Here is a 26,043-nt window from a genome sequence, read left to right as displayed (position 1 = left end):
TATTCTTTTTATCTCCACCATTGAGCACTGTGTCAGGCACATTGTAAGTAATTAATAAATGTTTGATTGATTCTTACCTACCTCCCCTTACTGTTGTGAATAAACTGCTTTGAAAATCCTTTAAGACCCTTTATAAATATGAATTTTAATCCTTCGAATTGGGAAGGAGCTAGTGATGGATAATCTATTCCAGACATAGACCCAGAGACCTAGAAAATTGCAGTCTCATTGGTCACACAATGAAATACTGACCCAACTAAGATTAGAACCAGTTCTGCTGTTAACCAGCTGTGAGCTATGAGTTTGTGCAGTTCACTTAACTAGTTCTCATTTTCTTTGTATTAAATTACTTCCAAGTTTCCCTCAGCATTGAAATTATATTATGATCAATGACTATGACAATTTTGTTTGACAATAAACCATTTTAGGGGCACTTTGCTGCATGTCAAGCCTCATGGCATTGGTTCTAGTATCACTTGACCTTGGTTCAAATATTAACTTAGACACTTACTATCTTCTTGGTTTGGGCTAATTTCTTAAATTTTCTGGGCCTTATTTCCTCATCTGTAAAATGAGGAAGTTAAAATGGATAGCTTTTGCTCTCCACTTCCAACCCTATGCTACTATGAAGTTTATGAGCACCACAGAAAAAACTTAACTTTTCTTCCCCATAAGCTGAACAGGAATCACTCTTAAAAAACAAATCCCAAAACAACACTAACATCATCTTGAAAAGAAATTCCAAAGTTTATTAAAGTATCGAAATGCAAATTAAAACCTTACAGCAAAAGAAAAGATTGACTAACTGCTTGTTGAATTCATTTTTTACCTATTCTTTTTTACCTACATTCTTTAGCATATTAACAAAGTAGTGTTAGAATGAGCTATCTGCCAGCATATGTGGAACTAGCCTTATTATATAGAATTGGACATTATTCATTAAAATGAAATTCTTCCTATAATTTGAATAATGGTGAGATGACATTTTTATTTCTGGTAAATTTATAAGTAGACAAATCTTCTGTTGAGAAATAGCCACATAATTTGAGAAAAAATAAAATGCCAAATAAAAAATTCAAGTCTGAGAATTACATAGTCACAAAGAAATGTAAATACAGGTGGCAGTAAGCTTGGTCTCTATGAGACTTCATGCAGGAGTAATAGCACCAATTACTGTCACAAATGTTTGTAATTGTATCTATTGCTTCCAGACAATAAATGTTATTTAATATAGTAGGGCCATAAATGTACATGGTGCTGTTGTTTAAACAAAATATAATTTTCAGCAAAATTATCCTTGAAACACCTGCTATAATCAAAAGGAGGTGAACACTATCAAAATAAACTGCTTAAATTAACTAGACACATACTTTTGAACAGCATGGATGATTAGTCAACTGACAAATATGTGCTGTCTGAGAACATAGGAAAACATTCAGTGATGGACTACAAAATAGATTTTGCAGGAAGCTTTTCTTGAAACACAAAAAGAAAACAAAACAAGGAGTTTTGAATGAAGCTTCAGTCCTGAAGTTAAAAGTTGCCTCATCAAGGTCAAACCTTTTCCTTCTCTGTAGGGTCTGTGCCATTGGAGCATTTCAAGATAGTGGGAAGGAGTCCTGTAATTAAGGTTATACATGTAAAAATTTACAGTGAAGGGGTGGAGAAAAATCCAGTCAGCCTTAAATAACTGAAGAACGTTTTCAGTTGCTTTTGTTACAACCTTCTCTGAATATCCAGGATACTCTGTGTTTAAAGATAGCTTGATAATGCTTTCCAGAATATCTACCCTGATTTTGATAAATGTTTCAACTGGTCTATGGAAAGGTTCCATTTATCACTAGTTCCAAGTTGAAATAGGAGAACAAGTGTTTTGCTTTAAAGATTACCATCATCTGTAACTAGAGAGTGAACAGCAGTGGCAGATTTTAAAGAAACCTCCAGTAAATGTTATACCTATTTGTAAATGCTTCAAAGAGAAGCCACAAATGTGCTTCTACTGGGTATCATATAAATGGACATTTATAATTGAGACTAGCTAACTAAATATTAATTGACTAAAATTTACAACCTACTGGAATATTTTGTTATTGTCAAAGTATGGAATATATTTCTTTTTAAAATGTTTAATACATATTAGCAATTGAAACAGGAACTATTTGTTATGCAGATTGTCCTAAAGAGTATATATCTTAAAAAAAAGAAAATTATAGAGAATAGAAGGAAAACCAGAAAAGATGCCCAGATGAACAAGACAGCTTTGAAAATTGAATTTGTTATATATTTAAAGGAAAAGCAGGATTGATATAATAGAGATCTGCAGTTTCACAAATATGCTTCTTTAACTCCCCACCCAAAAAAAAAAAAAAAAAACTAAACTAAAAAATGGCAAAGCAAAGTGTACACTTTACTGACTTGACTAATTTACCCTTTGCAGCATAGTCTCAGTTAATACTGCCAGTGTGTTTGGTCGGCTTTTCCCCAATAACTGTCTCTTAGTTTTTATAACATTGTACCACACCCAGCCACTTGTCAGATTTAATAGCCATTGATATCTGTATAAGGTTGTTTCTCATTTAAAAGGTGATTTAGGTTTTGATATGCAATAAATAATTATTCTGCTCATTGTAAAATTATCAGATTCTAATTTGGTTTATCAGAACCTGATTCACTCTCTTTCTGCTTTTGCCAAGTCCAAATGAGGAATTCCCTTTCATGTCTCAGGAAACCTTGAGGGGAAAAAAAAAGCTGTGCAGTTCTAGAAAGAGATTTGTGAATCAAGATAAAAGCACAGAATATCTTCATCAAAAAATGAAAATCCTTGGTAACAGATGGCATTGAACAAAGATAACAAACTCCTGCATTAGAAACAAAAATTGTTTAAGTAATAAAATATTTTAATTTTAAAATTATGAATCTATAGTTTCAGGTTAATTATAGACAACATTGAAAACAACTGTGATTATTTTGATACTATACATTCCCTCTTTACATACCCTTCACCCCATTATAAATAAGAATATTCAGAAAGCAGGAACTTATCTTTGGAAAAGAAATATTTCAACTAGTTGTAAGTCTATTTCAATCTTCTCTCTTGGGCCTACTCAGGTCATTCTTTTAGCAGTTTTTTTAAAATGTCCAAAGGAAAAAATATGCATACAAGCTTCACGGATGTGCAGCAAGAGGCTTAGTACTACTGGCAAAAAGGGGGGGGGGGGGAGTCAAATTTTAAAATTTGGAAAAATTACATTCAATAGTATTGTTTCATTGCATGATCAGCATAATTTTTTCATTACTTAAAGTAATTTACTTAAAAGAAATATGTTTTTAAATTAATGATATCACAAAAAAAGTAACGAATGTAAAATCTCCTTTTGTTAAAGGGGAAGAAATGAAAACAAAAGGGACTCTTAAGACTGCTTGTGCAAAGAGAAAATAGAGGTCATTATTTTATAAGGGAAAGAAGTCCAAGGAGAAGGAAAAGGTTGGTGTGTTGAATATACAATAGGCAGTTAATAAACACCCATTGAGTAAATGAATGATCTCAGAAATAAAAGAATAATAGCCTTGTTCCAGAAACAATTTGCTTCAGCCAAATTAAGATATTTTCCCATTTTCTCAATATATAATAAAGTTGAGTACAGTTGAAAGAACAGTAGATTTGGCATCAGACCTACAGCATACATCTTTGTTCTACCTCTTATGATTCTGGGCAAGTCATTTAGCCATTTTGTGACTCCATTTCCTCAGCTGTAAAATTAGACAAGGTTGGACAATATGACTTTTAGGAATTTTGTTCAAGGGAAAACATCCCAGAATGCTTTCTCTTAAAGGCTACATCGCATCAAAATGGAGACATAACTAAATGAAATTGGAGTCACAGACCTAGGTAGTCCCCACCACTGAGTCCTTATTTGGACAAATCAGTTAGTTTTTTCTGACCTTTAATTTCCTTGCCTATAAAACATACCAAATAGTACTTAAATTGTCTATTACACAGAGTAGTTCTGAGAGTCAAATAAGATATGTCCAAAATTCTTTGTACACCCAAAGTATGACATATATAAATAACTTAGTATTCATAAGGAAGAAAAAACAGGCCCTCGCTTAAAAGCCTGTATAACTCTTAATACATATGTTGTAACCAACTTGCTCATCTGGTTTCCAAAGTCAAAAGTATAATTAATAACAGCAGTGTGTTAAAGCCTGACAGCAAGGGAATATAAATACAGCTCCAAGAACTTAAAAAGCACAATAGTGTGAGACCATTTGGTGGAAAGATATATACCCATGTACCCTTCAGTCAGCCTTTAAGTTGTTGTATTATTTCTGAGGACAGTAATTGAAGTTCATGGTCATGAACCTTAACAAGCAGGAATAGGATTATACAAGAAGGCAGATAAATAGTTGATAGATTTCAGAAAGCTTTCTATCACAAATGTTTAAATTAAGCTTTTGGCACTTAAAAAAAATAAGCTTCAGTGATTTGGCTTTTTACAGTTAATTCATTCCCTAGCAGACGACACCAAATATATGAAGTGGTACATTTAGTAGACAGATTTCAGAATTCATTAAGCATCCACCTACACACTAGACTTTATGTAATAAAACTTAAAGAAATATGGTCCTTGCTTCTTGGGTGCTTGCATGTAAACAGATTATAATAACTTGGACAAATAGAAGGATATAGTAATCACTATACATATACAAGGATATATTATGATTAGGACACTGGTCCTAGAATGAGGAAAACTTCCTGTTTCAGACACTGGCTTTGTGTGACACTGAGAAAATGACTTTAATTCATTGCCTCAGTTTCCTTATCAAAGGTTCCTTCCAGCTTTAAATCTGCGTTCCTGTATTGGCCTATGAATTACCTGGAACAAAAGAAAGTAATTAAATTTCTTGACATAAAATAAATCTTCAAACTTTTTTACATTAAAAAAACCTTAATATGTAATATATGGTCCCTGATCATTTCATTTTATATGAATTAGCATTGAATTTATAAGATTTTTACATATTCTTTAATTCATCATAAAGATACAAGTTGGTCACTTTGAATATTAAGTGTATTTTTGACAAACAGTTCATTTTCCTGTTTAATAGATTATAGCTCATAGATTTTCAGTGGAATTTAAATCAACCAAGTTCCAGGTCATTCAAGCACGTTATCTCCATTTCTTAAATAGTTTTTTAACGTTTAATGTCTTGTGGCATGTTGCAAATAGTATTTTGGTATTGTTTCCATTTGAGAGTTTTAATAATTTTAAAATAATTTCTACCTTTCAGTATATCAATATATTTATCAGTTCATCATTCACTCTACAAAAACAAGATTTCCAGGCTCACTCACCATTTAAAAAAAAATTCCCAAAATATGTTCTCTCTTTATTTTTATAGTCTGATGACAATATCCAGGTCTTACAGGCATATCTGGTAGTCTTATAATTGTTTTGGCATAACTTTAAATGAAAAAGTGAGTTTCATCTATAAAAATAGTAACTTCCAATGTTCAATAATCTAGTCTTTCTATTATCTTGCCAATGATAGGTGTTGCTTCTTCATAATTTTTTTTTAAATTGATCTTCTCACTATCTCTCTAAGAAACATAATCTTCACTTTAAGTAATCATTAACAGTCCTTCTGGCTTCCAGATCTCTTTGAAGGTCTCTTTTTTACTTTTTAAAGTTTACTTAAGCTGTTTTCCATGTTCACGTGTTTTTTCAGTTCTCAGATTTTTCCCCTTCCATTTATGAAACCTTACAACAGATTTGGTTTTAGCAGCTTGTGTAAATCTTAAAAATTTGAGACTATACTTCCCAACCCACCCTTTCAATATCTCTGTTGTCCTTGAGGTGTGCTCTTTAAAAGCTACAAGTTATGCATTCTCTTGGAATATTATCCTTTGTTAAAACCATAGAATTAAAAACAACAAGAAGAAAGAGCAATGAGATATATGTATGACATGAAATCTAGCACTCAGCTGGCAGAGAACTAAACAAAAGGCAGGAAACTCAGGAGTTCTGGTTTGGTCTAAAATCAATAGAAGCTCATATATATGACTATTATTATCACAAAATTAAACCATTACAAAAGTTATAGCTTGTCCCAAATAATTTGCACACCACTGTTGCTAGATAATATTTACATTATTCTCTTTAAGCTTTGATGCATAATTGAGTCTAATCTTATTTTACAACTAAGGAAACCAAGGCATATAGGAGTACTTAGAATTTGTTTCTTATGGAAATTGAATGACAGAGAAAAGAGAAATGGGGAGGCAGCTCACCTTTATGGTAGAACATTGTGTTAGTAAGAAGACCTAGTTTCTAGTTTTGGCTCAGTCTCTAACTCATTTTGCAAACACATTACTTAATGTCACTATACCTGTTTCTTCTATGAGTGTGGGATTTGTGGCAATTAATGGTACAGATCTATGGCCCTTTAGAGTAACAAAGCACTTTATTTCCATTATCACGTGACATAAAACATTTGAGAGGAACTTTCTGGGTAGTCATTTAATTAATAATGCTGGTATTTTATTAACAAAAGAAGTCAGTGGTACTCTCAAATGCGAAAGACCCCTCATGACCTTGGACTCACAGTATATATGCTGTTGGAAGATTGAGTGTTCCTGGAAGTGGCAATGAATTCTAAATGGTTAATAATTAACCAGTGAATGACCATTATAATGAGTAGTGAGTTATATTTCAATGAGGGTCTTAAGATTGATGACAAGTATCCAAATCTTGGTCAAAGAGATATCAATTTCCATATCACTTCTCTGACAAAAAGGAAAATCCACATTTTCCCAGACCTGTCCAAGTTGAACACTATGAGCAGGAATCCATACATTCCCCTAAACTTAGAATTTTTTTTTTTGATTAGCCCTTATCCTGAATAAAGTCTTCGCAGAAATTTTCTGCTCTGCTTGATTTCCAGATGAGGAAGTAAAAAAGAGAAAAATCTTGGCCCTGATTCAGTTAATTAGTTATTAATACAAGAGAAATTTCTCTCAATCATAACTGTAATCATAGTAACTTCAAGATATAGTGGCCAGAATGTTGTTCTTGAAGTCAGGAAAACCTTAGATCATATTCTGCCTTAGACACTTAGTAATAGCTCAGAATTTAATCTCTTCAAGCCTCAGTTTCTTTTCTAAAGTGGGGATATGAATCATAGAAGTTTAACCTCACTATGTTGTTTTGAAGTCAAAGTGAAGTAATATATATATCTCCTTATAGACTTTAAAGCGCTATCTCTATAAATGTAAGCTGTTATCATTAACCAATTCATTTTGCAATTTAAGGTTTATAGAGCACATTACAATGATGGTGCCATTTAATTCTTGTAACAACACTTCAAATTAAATATATCAGATACTTCCTTGTACAAATAATGAGACCCAGGAAGAAATTGTGACTTGCCTAAGGTTGCCAAAAGAGGCAATAAGAGAATCAGGTCCCAAACTCAGATCTAGTTTTCTTATTTAATACACAATTGGGCCTTTTCTGTCCCTTAGGATTGTTTTGAGGATCATATTAGGTCATGTGTATGAAAATAATTTTTTAAAAGTATGAAATTCATACAATGTAAAATATTGTTAGTAACAACATCTTCCATTCAATTAGGGGCAAAGAAGTAGGATATCATAAAATCTTTAAAAAATATGGACTGAGGATGCTTATTAGGCCATCAGATAGGAATAATATCCAAGATCCATTCTGTCCTCCTTAAAAGGAGGATTCTGGCCTCCTTTTATCTCATAACTACAAAATCAGCATACCACAAATATAAATCTTAATGTTTTCATCATGTATATCAATTTGCTATCAGTTAGTCATTTTGTAAATGCTTACTAGGTACTGATGGTACAAATACAAAAGTAAGTATTCATTATTGTGAACTCCATTCTTCGTGATTTAGAGGCATTGCAGAAAATCCTAATCACAAATATAAATTATTTTCAAGTCCTGAACACACCTACCCAAATCTATACTTTCTTTCCTGTTCTTACTACAAAAACCCTCATAAACATTTTGATAATGTAGAAGTGGTAATATTCTTCTAAATCTGAACTTGGAAAATTGTTGTCCAAATGCTAAGACTAAACTTTATTTTTAAATAAAGTTTTCTTGTATTTTAAAGTGTAAAAACTATTTTAAATTCAGGGTTTGAGGGCAGGATAAGATTTGTTTTTGTGCTATAAAGTTTTATGACACCTCTGTCCCCCATCCCCTTCCAGAATCTTTTGTAATCTAGATGTTTATGAATTCGATTCCATCTAAAATGCTACAGTTCAAATAATTATTGTAATTATAACCAGATCATTCAGTTCCTTAAGTTTCTCCAGTTTCCTTACAATCTTCCATAAGGATTTAAAAAAAAAAAAGTACATACTTAGAATCTGTGAATGTGACTTTTTACCAAGTTTTCATTTTTAAAGATGGCAGCAAATGCCAAAAACTCTTGCATGATTTAGACTGAAGCCCAACATATAAGATATGAAGGTATCCATCACAATGTTCATTCTTAATTTTCCATCATTTTCCCCTAATATTTTCATCCCAAAATGATGATAGTAGTAGAATTAAATAAGTATAATAGCGTAGTCCAGTCTCACCCTTGGCCACTTTCTTCATTGAGATTCAGTGTCTAATTTATTTAAAAAACAGTGAGGTATAGGGCAGCTATGTGGTGCAGTGGATAGAGCTCCAGCCCTGAAGTCAATTGGATCTGAGTTCAAATATAATCTCAGACACTTAACACTTTCTAGCTGTGTGACCCTGGGCAAGTCACTTAACCCCAATTGCCTCAGCACAAACAAAAAAACAAACTAACCAAAAAAACAAAAAAAAAATGTGAAGCACACATCTGTCAAGACAAAGTTAATTGAATCTAGATTTAAAAAAAAAAGTTTTCCATTTCTTAGCCACCCTTTGGGTTGTGTGTGTTTTTTCCTAATTCATTTAACCATCAGTATTTACCTGATCAGTGACAGTAAGCTAGCAGTCTAAAAGAGAGAGACAGAAATAAGACAAAAAAAGGAGAGCAACAAAATGACTTAAAGCTAGTATACATATTTAGAATTTGTACCTTTGGTACAGAGAAAAAAATACAAGGGTCAGGCAACTATTCATCTTTGTTTCTTGCAGAGTTAGTGAAGCCCTTATTCACAGGCCAGATCTGCTCAGTCATAATTGCCATAGTACACTGCAAACCAATTTTTTAAATTGAAAATTCTATAAATCTAATCAAGGTGAAGGGAAGATATAAATTAAGTCGAAAAAGGAAATAAATGTTGAATATAAGTGCTGACTCATTCTTTGCTTCACAGCCTGTCAATACAAAATACCTGGCTGCTCCTCTAATTTGGAACAAGGTGAATGCTGCCAGCTAACATACTTAAAAGTGTCTAAGTAGCCCCTGTTGGCACCATAAGCAAAGCCGTGATGGGCAGTTTTCACCGTGGAGCCTAGGGCCTCAAAAGTTGGTGGAGGAAGGGAAGAAGATGAGGAGTAGCACCACCCCATGGAAAAGAGTGAGCACCTGGGACACCTATGAAGACCAGTGCTAGGGAGTCCAGGCCCCAGAGGAAAGACAGGAGAACCCAAGGGAAAAGTGCCCGTCACCCACATAATTACTGACCCTACTACCCAGAGTTATTATTCCAAAGTAGAAAGAACAAATGAATAAAAAATTTTTCATGAAATATAAGAGACTTAAGGAAAGAAATTATACAAGTGAATTTGAAATATGTTCTGTTCCAGAGAAGTCCTTTATACATACTCCATAAATTACTTCAACATACCTATTCCTTTTTACTTGCGATTTTTGTTAAATGATCCTTCCTAGTCTTCTAGGTCACAGTCACCTGAAATTCCAGGTGCCTCTGGTCAGAACTAATGAATCAAGTTGTTTTTTTTTTTCTTCATTTGTTTCCAGTTTTCTCTCCCCTTTACCATCATTGTTTTGTATTATATTTGTATATATTGTATGTATATATACGTTTAGATAGAGAGATAGATTTATCTTCTTTCCTTTTCTGTCTTACCTAGTCAGATTACTTTGCACAAAAAAGAAAAATCTGTACTGTTATCTTACGACCTAGTCTCTGTGTAATTTCATCATGGAGCATTCAGAGCCCTCCAAGTCTGGTCCCATTCTGTTTTTCCTATCTTTATTTCTCATTATTCACTGAAACACACTGAGCTAAACTGTACTATTTCTTATTCTGCTCAAATTCCCTGCACACATATTCCTCCATTCTTTTGCCCTTGTAGTCTGTGATACGCCCATTGAAATCTTTTACATCCGTTAATCTGAGCTCAGTTGCCATCTCAACTCTGAAGTCTTCCTTCATTTTTTCAGCCAGAATTAATCTGACCTTTCTCTGAATTCCCTGGCATTTTATGACTCTCTTTTAGTACTTGCCCAGTTTTGCTTTCTTTTTGCTTTTTAAATATTCTTTCTTTCTTCTAAATATATATCTCATCTCCCTTTTCAGAATAAGCTTTTAGATCTGAATCATTTTACACTAAGCACCACAGCAAAAAGTACAATGCTCTATATAGTTGAAAATAAATTTAATAGGTACATGATCAGAGAATATTCTTAAAGTTCCTTTTGTGTGGGAAAAAAAAAGTGTTAGGAATTTTTAAATAATAAAATCCTTGAAAAAAATGTAACATTTAGGGATAGCTAAATGGCATAGTGGATAGCGCACTGGCTCTGGAGTCAGAAGGACCTGAGTCAAAACCTGCCTCAGACACTTAACATTTTCTAGCTCATGACCTGGCACAAATCATTTAATAACCCCAATGAGAGACAGAGAGAGAGAGACAGAGAGAAAGAGAGAGGAAGAGAAAGAGAGAGGGGGAGAGAGAGAGAGAGAGAGAGAGAGAGAGAGAGAGAATAAGTCATACTAGATAATCTGAGGTCACTTTTCATTCTTTTTAAAAAATATTTAATGTTTTTCCCCAGTTACATTTAAAGCAGTTTTTTACATTTGTTTTTAAAATTTTTGAGTTTCAGATTCTTTTCCTTATCCCCACCTTCAGCCCCCATTAAGAAACCACTTGTGAAGTTATGCAAAACATTTCCATAAAAATCATTGAAAGAAAACATAGATTTTCCACCTAAAAGAATTAAACCCCCCAAAAAATAAAGTTAATTCCTACTCTGGGTATGGATAGGATTTTTCATCCTAAATCCTTCAGAACAGTCATGGATCATTATACTGCTGAGAATTGCAAAGTCATTTATAGCTGATCATCAAAAACATTACTATTACTGTATACAATACATTTCACTTTGCTTGAGTTCATGGAGAACTTTTCAGATTATTTTTGAGAGAATCCTGCTCATTATTTCCTAGAAAACAATAATAGTCTACCATAATCACATACTACAATTTATTCAGCCATTCCCCAATTCATAGGCATCCCCTCAATCTCCATTTTTTGTACATATAGGTTCTTTTCCTTTTTTAAAAAAAGAAAAATCTCTTTTTTTCTTTTAAAGTTTCTAAGTAGCCCCTGCTGGCTACTCAGGATTAATGCTTAATAATGGTATTGTTAGGTTAAAGGATATGCATGAATTTATAGCCCTTTGGAAATAGATTCTTTGATCATTTATAAATTGGGACATGGCTCTTAATTTTGTCTAAATTTGATTCACTTCTATCTTTGAGAAAGGAGGCCTTATCAGAGAAACTCGTTTCAAAATTCTTTTTACAATTACTGTTGCTATTACCCCCTCCCCGTTCATTCTATTCTCACTCTCCTTTCACTCTGTCCCTTCTCAAAAATGTTTTTCTACTGACTACTCCCTCCCCCAATATGCCCTCTCTTTTTATCACTTTCCCCCTTTCCCATATCCCAATCCCCTCCTGCTTTCCTGAAGGGTGAGATATATTTCTATACACTTATTGAATGTGTATGTTATTTCTTTTTTGAACCAATTCTGATGAGAATAAGATTCATTCACTTATCTCTTCCCTCTCTTCCCCTCCATGGGAAAAGCTTTTTCTTGCCTCATTTTATGACAAATAATTTATACCATTCCACTTCTCCCTTTCCCTTTCTCCCAGTACATTTCTCTCTCACCCCTTAATTTCATTTTTTAAGATATTATCCTTTCATATTCAGCTTTTGTACCTTTGTCCTCTGTCTATATATACTCCTGTCATAATAATGAGAAAGTTTTAATGAGTTACTACAAGTTTCATCCTCCCATATAGGAATGTAAACAGATAAACCTTATTAAACACTTACGATATCACTTAGCTGATTACCTCCTTAGGCTTCTTCTGAGTGCTATATTTGAAAATCAGATTTTCTATTCAGCTCATCTTTTCATCATGAGTGCTTGAAAATCCTATATTTCATTGAATGAATACCTTTTCCCCTGAAAGATTATAATCAGTTTTGTTGGATAGGTGATTTTTGGTTGTAATCCCTGCTCCATTGCTCTCTAGAATATCATATTTCAAGCTCTTTGATCCTTTAATGTGAAAACTGCTAAATTTTGTGTTATCCTAACTGTGGCTCTACTAGAGTTGTTTCTTTCTGGTTGGTTGCAATATTTTTCACCTTGACCTAGGAGTTCCAGAATTTGGCTATAATATTGCCAAGAATTTTCATGTTGGCATCTCTTTCAAAAGAGTCTTTCAATTTACATTTTACCCTTCTGTTATAGAACACCAGAACAGTTTTCCTTAATAATTTCTTGAAACATGATGTCCAAACTCTTTTTTTGATTATGACTTTTAAATAGGTCAATAATTTTTAAATTATTTCTCCTGAATCTATTTTCCAGGTCAGTTGTTTTTCCAATGAGATATTTCACATTTTTTCCTATTTTTTCTTTCTTTCTTTTTTTTTTTTTTTTTTGGTTTTGCTTAATTATATCTTGTTTTCTCATTATGTCATTAATTTCTATTTGCTCAATTCTAATCTTTAAGGAATTATTTTCCGCAATGAGTTTTTATACTTCCTTTCCCATTTGGCCAATTTTGCCTTTTAAGGCATTCTTCCCCTTATTATTCCCCCTTTTCCTCCTCAATTTTCCTAATTTTTAATTCTCTCTCTCTTACTTGATTTTTCAAAATCCCTTTTGAGATCTTCCATAGTCTTGAGACCAATTTTTATTTTTCTTGGAGACTTTGGATGTAGGGGCTTTGACTTTGTTATCTTCTGAGTATTTTCCTAGTCTGTTATTTGGCTTTTAACTCCTTGTTAAAGTAGGGTTCTCTTTCCAGGGTGGAGGGTGTGCTGTTCCCAAGCTTCAGGGTTTATGCAACTGTTTTCAGAGGTTCTTCTGGGAATCTGACCACAAGCACTCTTGTCTGCCCTGGAGCCTTTAGGAGTGTCCCTGATCCCCAGTAGCTGTAAGATCTAGTGTGCTAAAGCAGCAGAGTCCTTCAGTGCTAATAAAGAGACCTCCTGTGAGCTGAGGCTTAGGGAAGCTGCTGGTGCCATTACCCATGCTCATTCCTAGTTTGCTAGTTCCCAAAGCCCTCTCACCCCTCTGACAAACCTTCTCTGGCAATCTTCCAGGTCCTCTTTGGTGTCTGGGCTGAGAGGTCTGGAAGTCACCACTATTGGTGCTAGGTCCCTAGATGTGTCCCTGCTTTACTGGGACTGGTGCCGGGTCTGTGCTGGTGTGGCCTGGTTCCACCCTCCTTCCACAGACCTTTCCTGCTAACCTTCTAAGTTGTCTTTGACTGGAAAATGTTCTTCTGTTGTCTTTTGGGGTGTTGTGATGCTTTAAAATTTATTTCGAGCCATTATTTAAAGGGATTTTTTGGCTATTTAGGGGAGAGGGAGAGACCATCTTGGCTTCATCTCCCCTAAAAGTCCTTTTTCATTCTTAATCTATGATTTTTAAGATACTAGGTTAATATAACTAAAATGTCAGGTAGTATATTTCAACAAACATACTAATCTACCACATCAATTAACCAAGCAAGTTTAAGGAAGTCTAGAAATTTGGGAGAAACAGAATCCGTAAATTTGTTGTATTTCATGCATGTGTTAATTGTTCAGTTGTTGTAAGTCCTATCTGACTGACTCTTCATAAACCCATGACTTTTCCTGACTCCAGATCCACTACTCTATCTATTGTACCACCTAGCTGCCCATATATATATATATATATATATATATATATATATATATATATATATACATACATATACATATACATATACATATATATATATATATATTTCACACGTAAAACTCAATAGATTTTGTCAAATTGGGAAGAAAAAAATGGAATTAGAGCAATCTTCAGGAATTTCAGTAAGAAAAGTTGACTTAAATATCTTATTACAAATAACAATTCAGTATTAATCCCAAAGGACATATAATCTTTTAATATGTGATATTTGGTTCAAAGAGGTGCCTGGAAACATGATTCTAATTGCTTAAATAATTATTTCTTTTCTTGTCTAATACTTTTTATGTTGATGGATAGTCATAAATATTAACCACCAGCAGTGCAATAGTAATTTATATTCAAATTGTCAGACATCACTTTGTGAACACATAATTTAGAACCTTTTATCCTAAAATGCTTTACATATATTGCTTTATAATCTGATTGTAAACTATATTTAGCAATTTATTCACCTGAAATGAAACTGTTTCTGGGATGAAATATTCTAAGTACAATAATAAACATATAGGACAGCACCATACAAAAGAAAGAAAGGAGCAGTGGAGGTGAGACTACAATATAATTCTATTTTAGAAAAAAAGAATTTTTTCAAAATGTCATTGCTAAACTCAATGCTTTTATGTGTTTCTTTTTCTAGGACTGGAGAATCCATGTTGACCAAATGCATCAACACAAAAGTGAAATTGAATCTGCTTTAAAAGAGACAAAGGTAAGTGTATTACTATCAGTCCGCAAATATTTCCTTTCCTACAAAAATCCTCATTGTGATGTGACATAAATGAAGCAAAAGATATAATTTCACCCTGTGAGGAGATCATCTGGCAGAATAATATATAAGAAAAGCTAACTTTGTTTATGTTATTATCAGTATGACACTGTTGGCCAGAAAGAGAGGGAATGATAAATAACCTGAACAGTAGGCGCTCTAGGAGATGGAAAAATCACCTCTTTATTGAGGGAACTCTCTTTAAGGCATATTCATTCTATATATTTCCACTGAAACTCCATGTGATGAGGTTTAGGTTTTGGTGTCCCCTTTAGTAGGGAACCAAATGATAAGATCTAGACTTAGGAAACCAAAATGAGATTAGGGTTTCTGGTGGTCAGGGAGTTAAATGATAAGGTGTAATGCAGGTTTAGGGTTCAGGGAACCAAATGGAGAGGTTTGCTCTCCCTACACCCTCTTTGGATTCAGCACAAAGGTAGGGAGTTTTGGGGAACCCCCTTCTGGTGGCGCAGAGATTCTCTTTAAAGGAATTTACAGACCCAATAACCTAGATTGATAAAAGGTTTATTATGGGGATTGAGAAGTAAAGTTAGAAATCCTGACAGAGGTATAAAGTCTCATTATGGAAATAGCTGAGGGTAAAGAGAGGATGGTACTTGAAAAGAATATTATCCAGTGGGCAGAGGCTTCCTTGGCATAGCATGGCATAGCATGGCATGTTTGGAACCTCTGCAAAGAGAGAATTTTAGATTGGCTCTTTTATAATAGGAGCTTTGGCTATAAGCTAAAGGGGGCTAGTAGGTAGAGCCCCAAGTTGGCTCATCTACTAGTTGGGTTTCAGCTTGAGCTGGAATTTGAATAGAATGAGTTTCTTTAATTGAATAGAGTTGGAATTTGAACCAACCTCACCTAGATAACAGAATGAAACTGTTTGTCTTGTTTCCCTTGGGTAGAGTCCCTCACTGAGGCAGAGTTGAAGCAGATTTTCTCCTTCAAGGAGTTTTAGAGTTTCAGGGTCCCTTCTTCACATGGAAGATTAATACAACATATACACATTTCAGACATACATTAAGACAGAAAAATGCAGTGATAATGACATAAACATAGGTGCTTTTTTAAAATTTGCAAAACATGCCTAAAGTATCTTTACTAAACTTTTAATAAGTAAAAATTTCAGAAATATTTTTTCATATGTGTCTTTAGAGCAGTTGAGCAGTGATGGGCAGGATTATAGAATGATAAACATTTCACTCGGATTTTGAAAAAGATTTTTGTAAAGTTTCTTTCTTACTGAAAATTCCATGAAATTTCTAGGGATTTTTGGACAAACTCCATAATGAGATCAGTAGGACCCTGGAAAAGATCAGCAGTCGAGAAAAATACATCAACAATCAGCTTGAGCACTTGGTTCAAGAGTATCGTGCTGCTCAGGCCCAGCTGAGTGAGGTAACCTAAGAATGACTATTAAGAATTCTGGTTAATGATCCTAATCCTTTGCACTAGCTTAACACCTTTCTTTAGAGCAATTTGAAGTTCTTGACAATAGCTACATATTCATTCTCATGATAATCTTGGAAACTAAGTAGTCAGCAGATCCAATTATCCCCATTTTTCAGTTATATATGCTAAACCTTTAATTTCCTTTTTAAAGGCCATCTTGAGAATGAAGGTCCTTGAACTTATATCCATGCCAGTAGAAATCTAGGTTTACATTTCTGAGGAACATGATCTAGAGTAACAAAATTTGAGAAAAGTTGGTGCAAAGTAGAGAATGGCAAGACCAATATAACTCTTGGGAAATATATTTAGGAATCAAGAAATGAAAGAAGTCAAAGGCTTACAAATTATTCAGAAAGCTCTTATCAATTTAGTTTATCAAATATAGTTTTAAGCCTCAACTATGTGCAGTTCCAAACAGAATAAAAAAATTTAAATTAACTCTTAAAAGAGCAAAAACACATGATAACAAAAGTGGAAGTCACCCCAGAATTTACTGAGCAATTAGAGTAAAATTAATAGTAAATGAAAGCAAGTGATGAAGATGAGAAGTATGTATGATTAAAACACTTATAACCTACCCTGTTTAATAAGCTATTGTCCCAGAGAGAGGAAAAAATATGAAAATAGACAAATAATTATCACAATTCATTAGACTATTATCATCATTTCTTAGAAAAATTTAACTATTCAAAACAGACATCACAAAGAGTAAATCAAAAATACAGGAACACCTTGCTAGCAAGCACTTGCTTTCCTCAAGGGAGGGAGACATAGCCACCAAAGACATTTTATATGTTAGTTCATTTACAGAATTGTATAGAAGAGGATGATAGTATTAAAATTTTACAGAAAAATTTAATGAACATGTCAGTAGAACATGAAAAAAATCAGAGAAACCACCTTAACTAATAAGCACCTTATCTTCTTGTCAAGCAGAAATGTAGAACAACCAAAGACAATATTAATTTCACAAAGTGTCAAACAGGTAGTCTGCTGACCACGTGTGGCTCATAACACTTGCAAGTGCAGTCTGAACTGGATTAAAACATAATTGGGAAACATTTATTAAAACACAAATAAGAAAAAGCACATATAATAATATGACGTGATTTCAAAGTCAATATGCAGTCCACAGGGATCTTTATGAATAGTTAGTGGCCCCCATTTCTATTTGAGTTTGGCATCATGAATTTAGAGTACAAACTCTCATCTGTGAAATATTACAAAATATTTTGGTATATCTGATATCTCACAGAAGCATGAAAAGTATTTGAAGGGAAAATGAGTTTCCAGAGTGATCTTGGAATGAGACCCAGCTAAGCCAGATCATTCCAACAACATTTATAAATGAAACTAAAAAGACAAAAAAGAAATGAAAAGTGGAACATATGCCAGCTTTTCTAAAGCAAGCAAAGACTCAATCCAGTCTAATTGATAATAACAAAACCACCACATTTAGACATTTTACTTTATCCTCTTACTACCCATTATGAGAAGCGGGAGTAAGAATGTACTTACAAATATAAAGGAACCATGAACAGACTTTGCTAAATAAAGAAATGATGAAGAAATTCATCCTACTGATAACATTTTTAAAGTCCTTAGATTCATTTTCAAGCTTTCCCAAATAAGAAAAGAACCTGAAAGAATGAAAAAAATCACAAGAAATATAATTATCCCAAAAAAGATAACTAAAAAATATCTACAACTACTGATCAATATATCTACTTTTTTCATCTCTGTAAAATCTCTTTAAGACTGGTCTTTGTATACATTGAAGACATCCTTGAAGGAAACAAGCAAGGAATAGGCAGGTAGTTTTCTGCAACATGCTGCATTTTCACATTTGTATAACTCAGAGGTTTTAAACCTGACAATCACCACCTATTTCTAGTGATTCAGAAGAGGACAGATGATACCTCCATAAGGAATGAAATAAGCTCTGCTAGGAATTATAAAGTTCTGGGCAAAAAATTGGAAACCTTTTGGGGCACAGGTGGTGTTTTTATCATTGCTGCCAATTGAAGGGAGGGATTTTGGAAAGGAAGATAGATTTGCAAAGTGAACAGCCGAGTAAGAAGATAGTATGTGAGAACAGAATTTGGATTTCTGGACCATGTCTTAAAGTACAGAAACAATAGGCTTTTGGCCAGAGATGGAGGGCACCTAGTGAGGCCTGGTAAAAAATTTCTTGCTTGGAGTCTTGCAAATCTGATTCAGAAGACTTTTTGCAAATAGGGACTAAAATTTTCTGGTCATCTGCTAAAGCTTTTTTCAAATTAGAGCAGCTAATAAATTCTTGAGTCAACGATGATAATTTCATTCTTCAAAAGATGGGGAAAACAGGGGGAGCTATTTTCTACCTGATTTGGTCAATAAGAAGAAACTGGTTGTTGAAGTAGAAATAATAGGGACTTTATGGGGAAGTGACCATTTCATCTTATAATTTGTCTTGGGGCAGGGGAGGAAAGCCAGATATAGTCTAATATGCACCCCAATTTTGGAGAGACTTTGATTTTTTAAAAGATTGAATCAAGGAAGTTAACAGAGGATAAATACATAAGAATATGACTTGAAAGAATACTGGCAGAAATGCTAATGCTCAGAATGAGCTGAGGTTAGAAATGAATGTTAACAGTATCACAGAGCCTTTTTAGTTACATTAGTAGAAAAAAGTAGGATAAAAAAAAAGTTATATTAGTAGAAAAAGTAGGATCAAAGAAGGAATAAGACTTCTTCCTAATATGAATAAGATAACAGGTTAAAGGAGAAAATTGAACTATTCAGCTCTTTGTTTCTGTTTTCCCTGCCAAAATATCTGTCCATATCTGGACTGAACAGTACGAAATAAAAGAGTTAATAGAAAGTCAGAATCAAATATGAAAGAATTAGAGCCCACAGCTGCCATTAGTGAGATCAGGTCACCAAAACTAGATGACTGATGAGCCTTTAGCAGGTACCATAGGAATAGAGAAGACTGATAATTGTCCTTGTTATTTAAAATGAGGATATCAGAGAACTAACATCTAACCAGTAAGTTTGACAGATTTCCTGACTAAATTCTAGAAGTTATTGTTAAAGGAGTGATTTGTAACCATTTAGAAAGACAAGGCATCATGGTTTTATCCAGAACAGGTCATAGTACACTTCTGTCATTTTTATTTTTGATAAGAGTTTCTATACTAGTAGATCAGGAAAATGATGGCTATAGATATAGTTTACTTAGATTTCAGCAAAGCATTCAGAAAAGTTTGTCATATGTTCCTTCAGGAGATAAATCAGAACTTAACTGTATGACCAAACTGAAAGTATTAGAATGGTGACAATTTTTTGGATTGCCTGTTTTGGTTCTGTGCTTTTCAGTATTTTTTTCAGTACCTTAAATGAAGGCATAGATAACATTGTTTATGTTTTCAGAAGATAAAAAACAAGAGAGATCACTAGTGCATTGATTCATAGAAGCAAGCAATTAGGACAATTAGATGAATCTTATTAAATGAAACTTAATAAAACCTACTTGGATTCAAAATACCTACTTCATAAATGTAAAGGAAGCATAGCTAGGCAGCAATTTGTGTGAAAAAAGATCTGAAAATTTTAATGAACTTGAAAGCTCAATATGATTCAGTAATATTGACAGTCAAAAAAGGTATTAGAAAAGGCATATGACCCAAAATAAAGTACAGTAATCTTTGGCAAGGATATATTACTAGGAAAGAAAATGGGATGGTTATGTAGTAAAAGAAATGATAACAGATGGACAGACCTGAGTGCTGCATTATTATCCAAGAAATATCAAAAATAAAGCCAAGTCATCAAAGACATTGGGTAATCTTTTGTATGCAAGTTTTTAGAAAACAGTGGCCAAAAATTGGGAAGAATGAAAAGATATAGAGATGTCTGAATCTGTCTCAGTGAGATGTGTTTATATCAGGGGAATCTGATATAGATTAGAGCCACTGAAGAAGGGTTGAAAATGGGGAAGACTTTTTACTATAATAAAACCCCAAGATAGCTAGGAGCACTCAGGTGGCACAAAGCAGCTAGCTACATGGCACAGTGGATAGAGTATAGGATCTGGAGTTCAGATCTGAGTTCAAATTCAGCCTCAAGACACTTATTTAGCTATGTGACCCTGGGCAAGTCACCTAACTTTGCCTTAGTTTCCTCATCTTTAAAATGAACTTGAGAATGAAATGTCAAACTACTCCAGTATCTTTGCCAAAAAAAAAAAAAAATCCCAAAAGAGGTCACAAAGAGTGAGACACAACTAAAAAGTGATGAAACAAAACAAATACAAGACACATGTGCAAGCTAATAAAAATCAGAATTATTTTAAAGTTCTGCATTTTTAAGATTGACAGAATTTGATAGAAATTCTTCTAAAAGTTGGGATAAAAAGGTTCAGCATAGGGTTTAGCACTTGCATCCACTGAAAGTAGGGAAAGGAAAAGAGGTAAAGACTTTTCTTAAATGGTAGAAAAATCCCACTTTGGTTGTTTTCAGAGGATTACCCACAAAAAGACAAAGTAAACAGTGCTCTTTATTTGAGACAATTTCCATGCCCCTATTCCCTTATATTGACCATATCTATTGTTATTTCATATGTATTCAATACATAATTCATATGTATTATTTCTTAAGAAATGCTTTGGAAATAGATTAAAACCATTCTGTAAGTGTCAAGCATTAATATTAACCATTTCCTTAACATTCTTTCCCTAAAACTGTATACAAACTGATTATAGGCATCCTTTTAAATCTGGTAAATTGCTGAGCATGATGGTCTATTTTAATTGAATTTTAGAACTAGCTCGCCCTGCTTGCTGTGCAGATCAAAGTGAACACAAACCATTCTCCCATATTGCTTAAGAATAACAGAAAATGAACATTGCCACAATTGAACATTGAACAATGATTTTGCAAGTTATACAAAGAAAATCCTAAAACAAAGATAATGCTATCATTTTATAGTACTGTAATTAAGATATATTTCAAATGGTCATAATGTTCATTAGCCATGTAAAATAACTGCACTTAATCATTACTTTCACAAACATATCCAGAAAAAATGAGGTCTTTGTCATATAATGATATGCAGAAATGGCAACTGCAAAATAGCCATATTTAAGTAATCTTGTGCTTCTATTTTGGATGTGTGACTAAATTAAATGTCTTCTTTTTCAGGCAAGGGAAAGATACCAGCAGGGAAATGGAGGAGTAACTGAAAGAACTAGAATTCTTTCCGAGGTATATAAACAGCTTTTCTACTTTGTTGATCTTCCAGTTACCTGGGCATTCAGATCCTACTTTTAGTTGTGTGAAAGCCATGCCGTGAGCATAAATATTTACTTTCTGTGTTGGTTAATGTTCTCTGCAGTCATTTTTAATTATACAAATGTCCTGTGACTTTTAATAATTTTTTATTGGATAAAAACCTTAAAAACCTTTAATTTTCTAATGAAAATTCTTGCTTATGTGGTTAAATTTCTAATTCTATAAATCATAATACACATCAGAATTAAGAGAAATATATAATGAAAAAGTAGAACACTAGTCTTAGGATTCTATGCCATATAAGCACTGTTTTTTAATAACAATTCATTCTTCCTATAATCTAGTGTTTTTATTTTACCTATTTTTATCTATTTCACTATTAAGTAGAGAGGAGAGATACTAATATAATAACTTCCTTTTGAGGGTTTTATGCCATTCACATCTATTGTTCAATTCATTCTTATGTTCTTAGAAATAAGGAGATTCTTAATTCTGTTTCCCATTTTTTAGTGAAAAATCTAAAAAACACAAAATTTAAGTTGACCAAGATTAGTGGCCATCTTGGGACTAAACTCTACGTTTTCTTTATTCTCAATCTAGTAATATTTCATAAACTATTCTTCTTAATAGGATTAAACCTGCCTCAGGGAAAAATGAGAAAAACTTGCTAATGATTTTAAAGTAGTTTGTTTGATAATATAGCATTAGAAATGCTATGAATCTAATTCTGTGGTGCACCCAAGCAAATAAAACCTTCTCTGGAAACAAAGTGCGTGGCTATATTAGGGAAATCAACAATTTTAAGTATTCCAGGGAATCATTTAGTTCTCTAAAAGAGGTAGTTTTCCCAATTGTAAGTTGTAGGTGTCTGAAAGAAAAAAAAAACTTGCTTTATTTGAATGAGTATTATATGCCTCGGGAATATATTTTTCTAAATTATGACAAAACAAAACCTATTAAATTGCAATAATTATGTCTAGCTCATATCAGATATTTTTCATAATTAACAAATAAGTAATTGGCCACATTTTTAAATGGAGGTTTATGTTACTGCAGATAATAAACAGAAATAATGCAGTCCAGATGTAGGCTTGCAGATAAGAACTTAAAACGAGATACAGCTTAAAATTTTTTTTCATTTCAGTATTACAGAATTCTAAACAGTATTTGTTTTAGCAGGCAATGTTAAACCAAGCTTTGTATTTTTAATATTTTGCCACAATGTATGTAAAGTTTTTTGTCATTGTTTTTCCCCATTATACCAAATTAAGGGAAAAAGGAATATCTTTTCTCTCAAAGTCTCAATACTGAAAAGATAAATATGAAGCTTTTAGAATCCCAAAACTCCTTTGATGTTTATACTGTTTTAATTAATGATTGAGTATTAAGGAATAGCATAATGGGATATGTATATGTCATGAGATAATTGCACATCTTAACGACCTAGTTCCTAAAACAATTTTAATAGATATATTCTCCTATCTTGTAGCCTAGGAAAATGAAAGGAAAACTAATTTGGTTAATTTTAATGCTAATATAAAATTCTTTGAAGATGAAAATCTATGAAACTGTGTATCTTATCCTTTAGTGGCTCTATTAAATAGGTAAGGGAGGGGAGTTAGTTGGATGGGTACCACATGGCACAGGTCAAAAGGATGATTATGTTCAGGGAATCTTCTGTGAGCCTCTTACAAAGCTACAAGAACTGAGGAGGCAGGCAACAAGTAAAAAAGGTAGGCTGATTCAGCACATGTCATCAAGAAGCTCAGATACAAGGGATGTCAATAGAATGCTTTGCCTTCACGTGAAACATAGCACCAATGTTTTCACCATGGGGATGGTGAAGGAACTTATATAAGAGATAGAGTGGAATCTTGAAAGTTTCTGCTTTTTTATGTGACCAGGGCCTGCTACCTAATCATCTCTACTAGAGAACTAGGAGATACCATTGCTTGATGGCAGCGGGTGTATAGGGCTTAGTCTTATTATGTTAATTAGGCAATTCCAAGATTGTACAATGAGAAAGATCCAAAAGTGAAATGGGATTGTAGCTGCTGATCACTTCCATTCAGGATAATCCAAAGAAGGTAAACCAAAGATTACCACGATGAATATATGCATAATTTTTTTTTATCACTGGAATCATGACCAGATTACTTATTCTCAATACTTGCTTGATTTTTCTTTTGATCATAAGTATTTAGAAAATTAAAATAGTCATCAAAGATAAAGAATTCATGAAAACCTTTTTTCCCCTTCAATTTAAGATTACAGAAGAATTAGAAAAGGTAAAGTTGGAAATGGAAGAAAAGGGCAGCAGCATGACTGATGGTGGTAAGTATATGTTCATTTTAAGGAAACAGTATGTCAATGAAAAAGATGAATGTTTACTAAATAAAAAATCAACTTAGCAAAATATTACTAAGATAATGCATGAACTAGTTATTTAACTTGCTGGAGATGAAATATATATTACAAAAAAGACTTCTAATTTTCAAAACATTATTTTCCTGATTATACTTCACTTAGTAACTTGTTGACTGACTCACTTTGATTTTTTAATTTTAGTCTTTAATGAATTCAAAAGAGAGCAAAAAGTACATAAATAATTTATTGAACAGAATAGTACCATGTGGTAAAAGATTTCTATTCAAGGTGCAGCCATAATATTGTTGATTTTTTTTTTTTTAATACAAATGGGTACAAAAGTTGTAGTGGGAATGATCTTATGTGTTGTTCTTCCCACAGTAGACATGAAAAAGGGCAGAAAGAATCAATTCACCAAAAATCAACTTCTCCAGTGAGCTAAATATACATGCATTCATATATATTTTCAATTTTCCTAAAATTATGCAAAGTTCTCCCAAATGGAGTCATAGATTTCCCGTACTGCATCACACCATACAGCCCTACTTCCCTAATATGGAAAGTGACACACCTTCACTGCTTTCTCCTTCTAGTCTCCACTAGTCTACATATGTGACAAATCAAAAGGGGCCCATAAAATCCTGTTTATTCATCCCACCTTTTCAGCAATCTGTTACCTTAAAAAAAAAAAAAAAGTTTGGACACAGCACATCAAAAATAAGGTCTTTTCCACTTTGGAAAATGTTGCAAATACCCAAATTGCCACAGCAAAACTGAGTAGATAACAGTGAATGGTTGGCTATATTTTGTAATTTTTCTTTCTTTTTGCATAAAGTCAAAGATTAAGAAATTATTATGCAAACCTAACAGTAGACCAACACCTCAAAAGTACAGTTTTATTCTGTGTTATTTTTTTTTTACAGCTCCTTTGGTAAAGATTAAACAGAGCTTAACCAAACTGAAGCAAGAAACAGTCCAAATGGACATTAGAATTGGTGTAGTGGAACACACATTACTCCAGTCAAAACTAAAGGAGAAGTCAAATATGACTAGGGATATGCATGCAACAATCATTCCAGAATCTGCAATAGGTTCTTATTAAAATTTATTGTACTTTGTTCTCTGCTCAGTTTTTTCTTAAGTTCTATTACATTTCATATTGCTAAACTTAAAAAATTATTATACCTCATTGAACATTAGCAAAATGTCTAAGATACCTTATTCTTTTGTGTATATATGTAAATATATATATATATATATACACATATATTATGTAATTGTGAACCTGATGATTTAAGATGGAATATGGATGGAATATAATTTTAATAAAGTAATTAGAAATTTTTATTAATGTGCTTGTCTTTGTTTCTCATTACATATTCTGGAGATTTCTCATAAACCTTTAACAGGAATAGAAGTAACAAATTAGATTAACATTTCCTAAAAACCTGTTCCATGAAAGGCACTATATTGGGGTTGAGGAACAGTGATATAAAACTAAATAAAATTTATCTCTGAACTACAAGGAGCTTAAACTCTTATTTTTGGAATTTAGGCTATGCAAATAACTATTATAAAATTTATTAAAACCCTCTAATGTGTCTGTGATTTCATGATGTGAGAATTCCTTTCAACGATTTACAGAACAAGTTATCTATCCTATGTGACCCTTCATCTCCATCATATAAATTTGCTGTAACCTTCTTTCCATTCTCTTGTACCACTGGAGGACATGGTCCATTGGTTTTCCCCCATTTATATGACCAATCTGTTTTCTTTATCAAAAACTGGTTTCTTTGATAACATCAACTACCTCTCCTATTTAATCCCCTAATTAATTAAATTCAGGTTTATATAGTATGTTGCCACCCTCTCAAACCAGTCACGCAACTTTCCATTGAAGTCAGTCAAGCATCTTTCCATTGCCCTTCATCTTTAATGCTTTAGACACTACCATAATCATTATGATGTTTATATTAGTCCGT

General features: G+C 33.0%; 1 protein-coding gene across 2 annotated transcripts in view; it reads left to right on the top strand.

Moving 5' to 3' along the window:
* The window catches only part of IFT57 (intraflagellar transport 57), a 75,758-nt gene extending 50,582 nt beyond the window's left edge, over positions 1–25,176 (top strand). For both annotated transcript variants that reach the window (XM_003763566.3, XM_012544499.3), the window contains exons 7-11: positions 14,825–14,896; positions 16,229–16,360; positions 21,602–21,664; positions 23,959–24,025; positions 24,982–25,176. In XM_003763566.3, coding sequence (XP_003763614.1) covers positions 14,825–14,896; positions 16,229–16,360; positions 21,602–21,664; positions 23,959–24,025; positions 24,982–25,160 — 513 coding nt within the window. In that variant the 3' untranslated portion in view covers positions 25,161–25,176. The remainder of the gene's footprint in view (positions 1–14,824; positions 14,897–16,228; positions 16,361–21,601; positions 21,665–23,958; positions 24,026–24,981) is intronic.
* Positions 25,177–26,043: the final 867 nt, after the last annotated feature.

This window comes from Sarcophilus harrisii, chromosome 3 (assembly GCF_902635505.1).
Source record: "Sarcophilus harrisii chromosome 3, mSarHar1.11, whole genome shotgun sequence".
NCBI lineage: Eukaryota > Metazoa > Chordata > Mammalia > Dasyuromorphia > Dasyuridae > Sarcophilus > Sarcophilus harrisii.
This window is presented reverse-complemented; position numbering and strand designations above follow the sequence as displayed.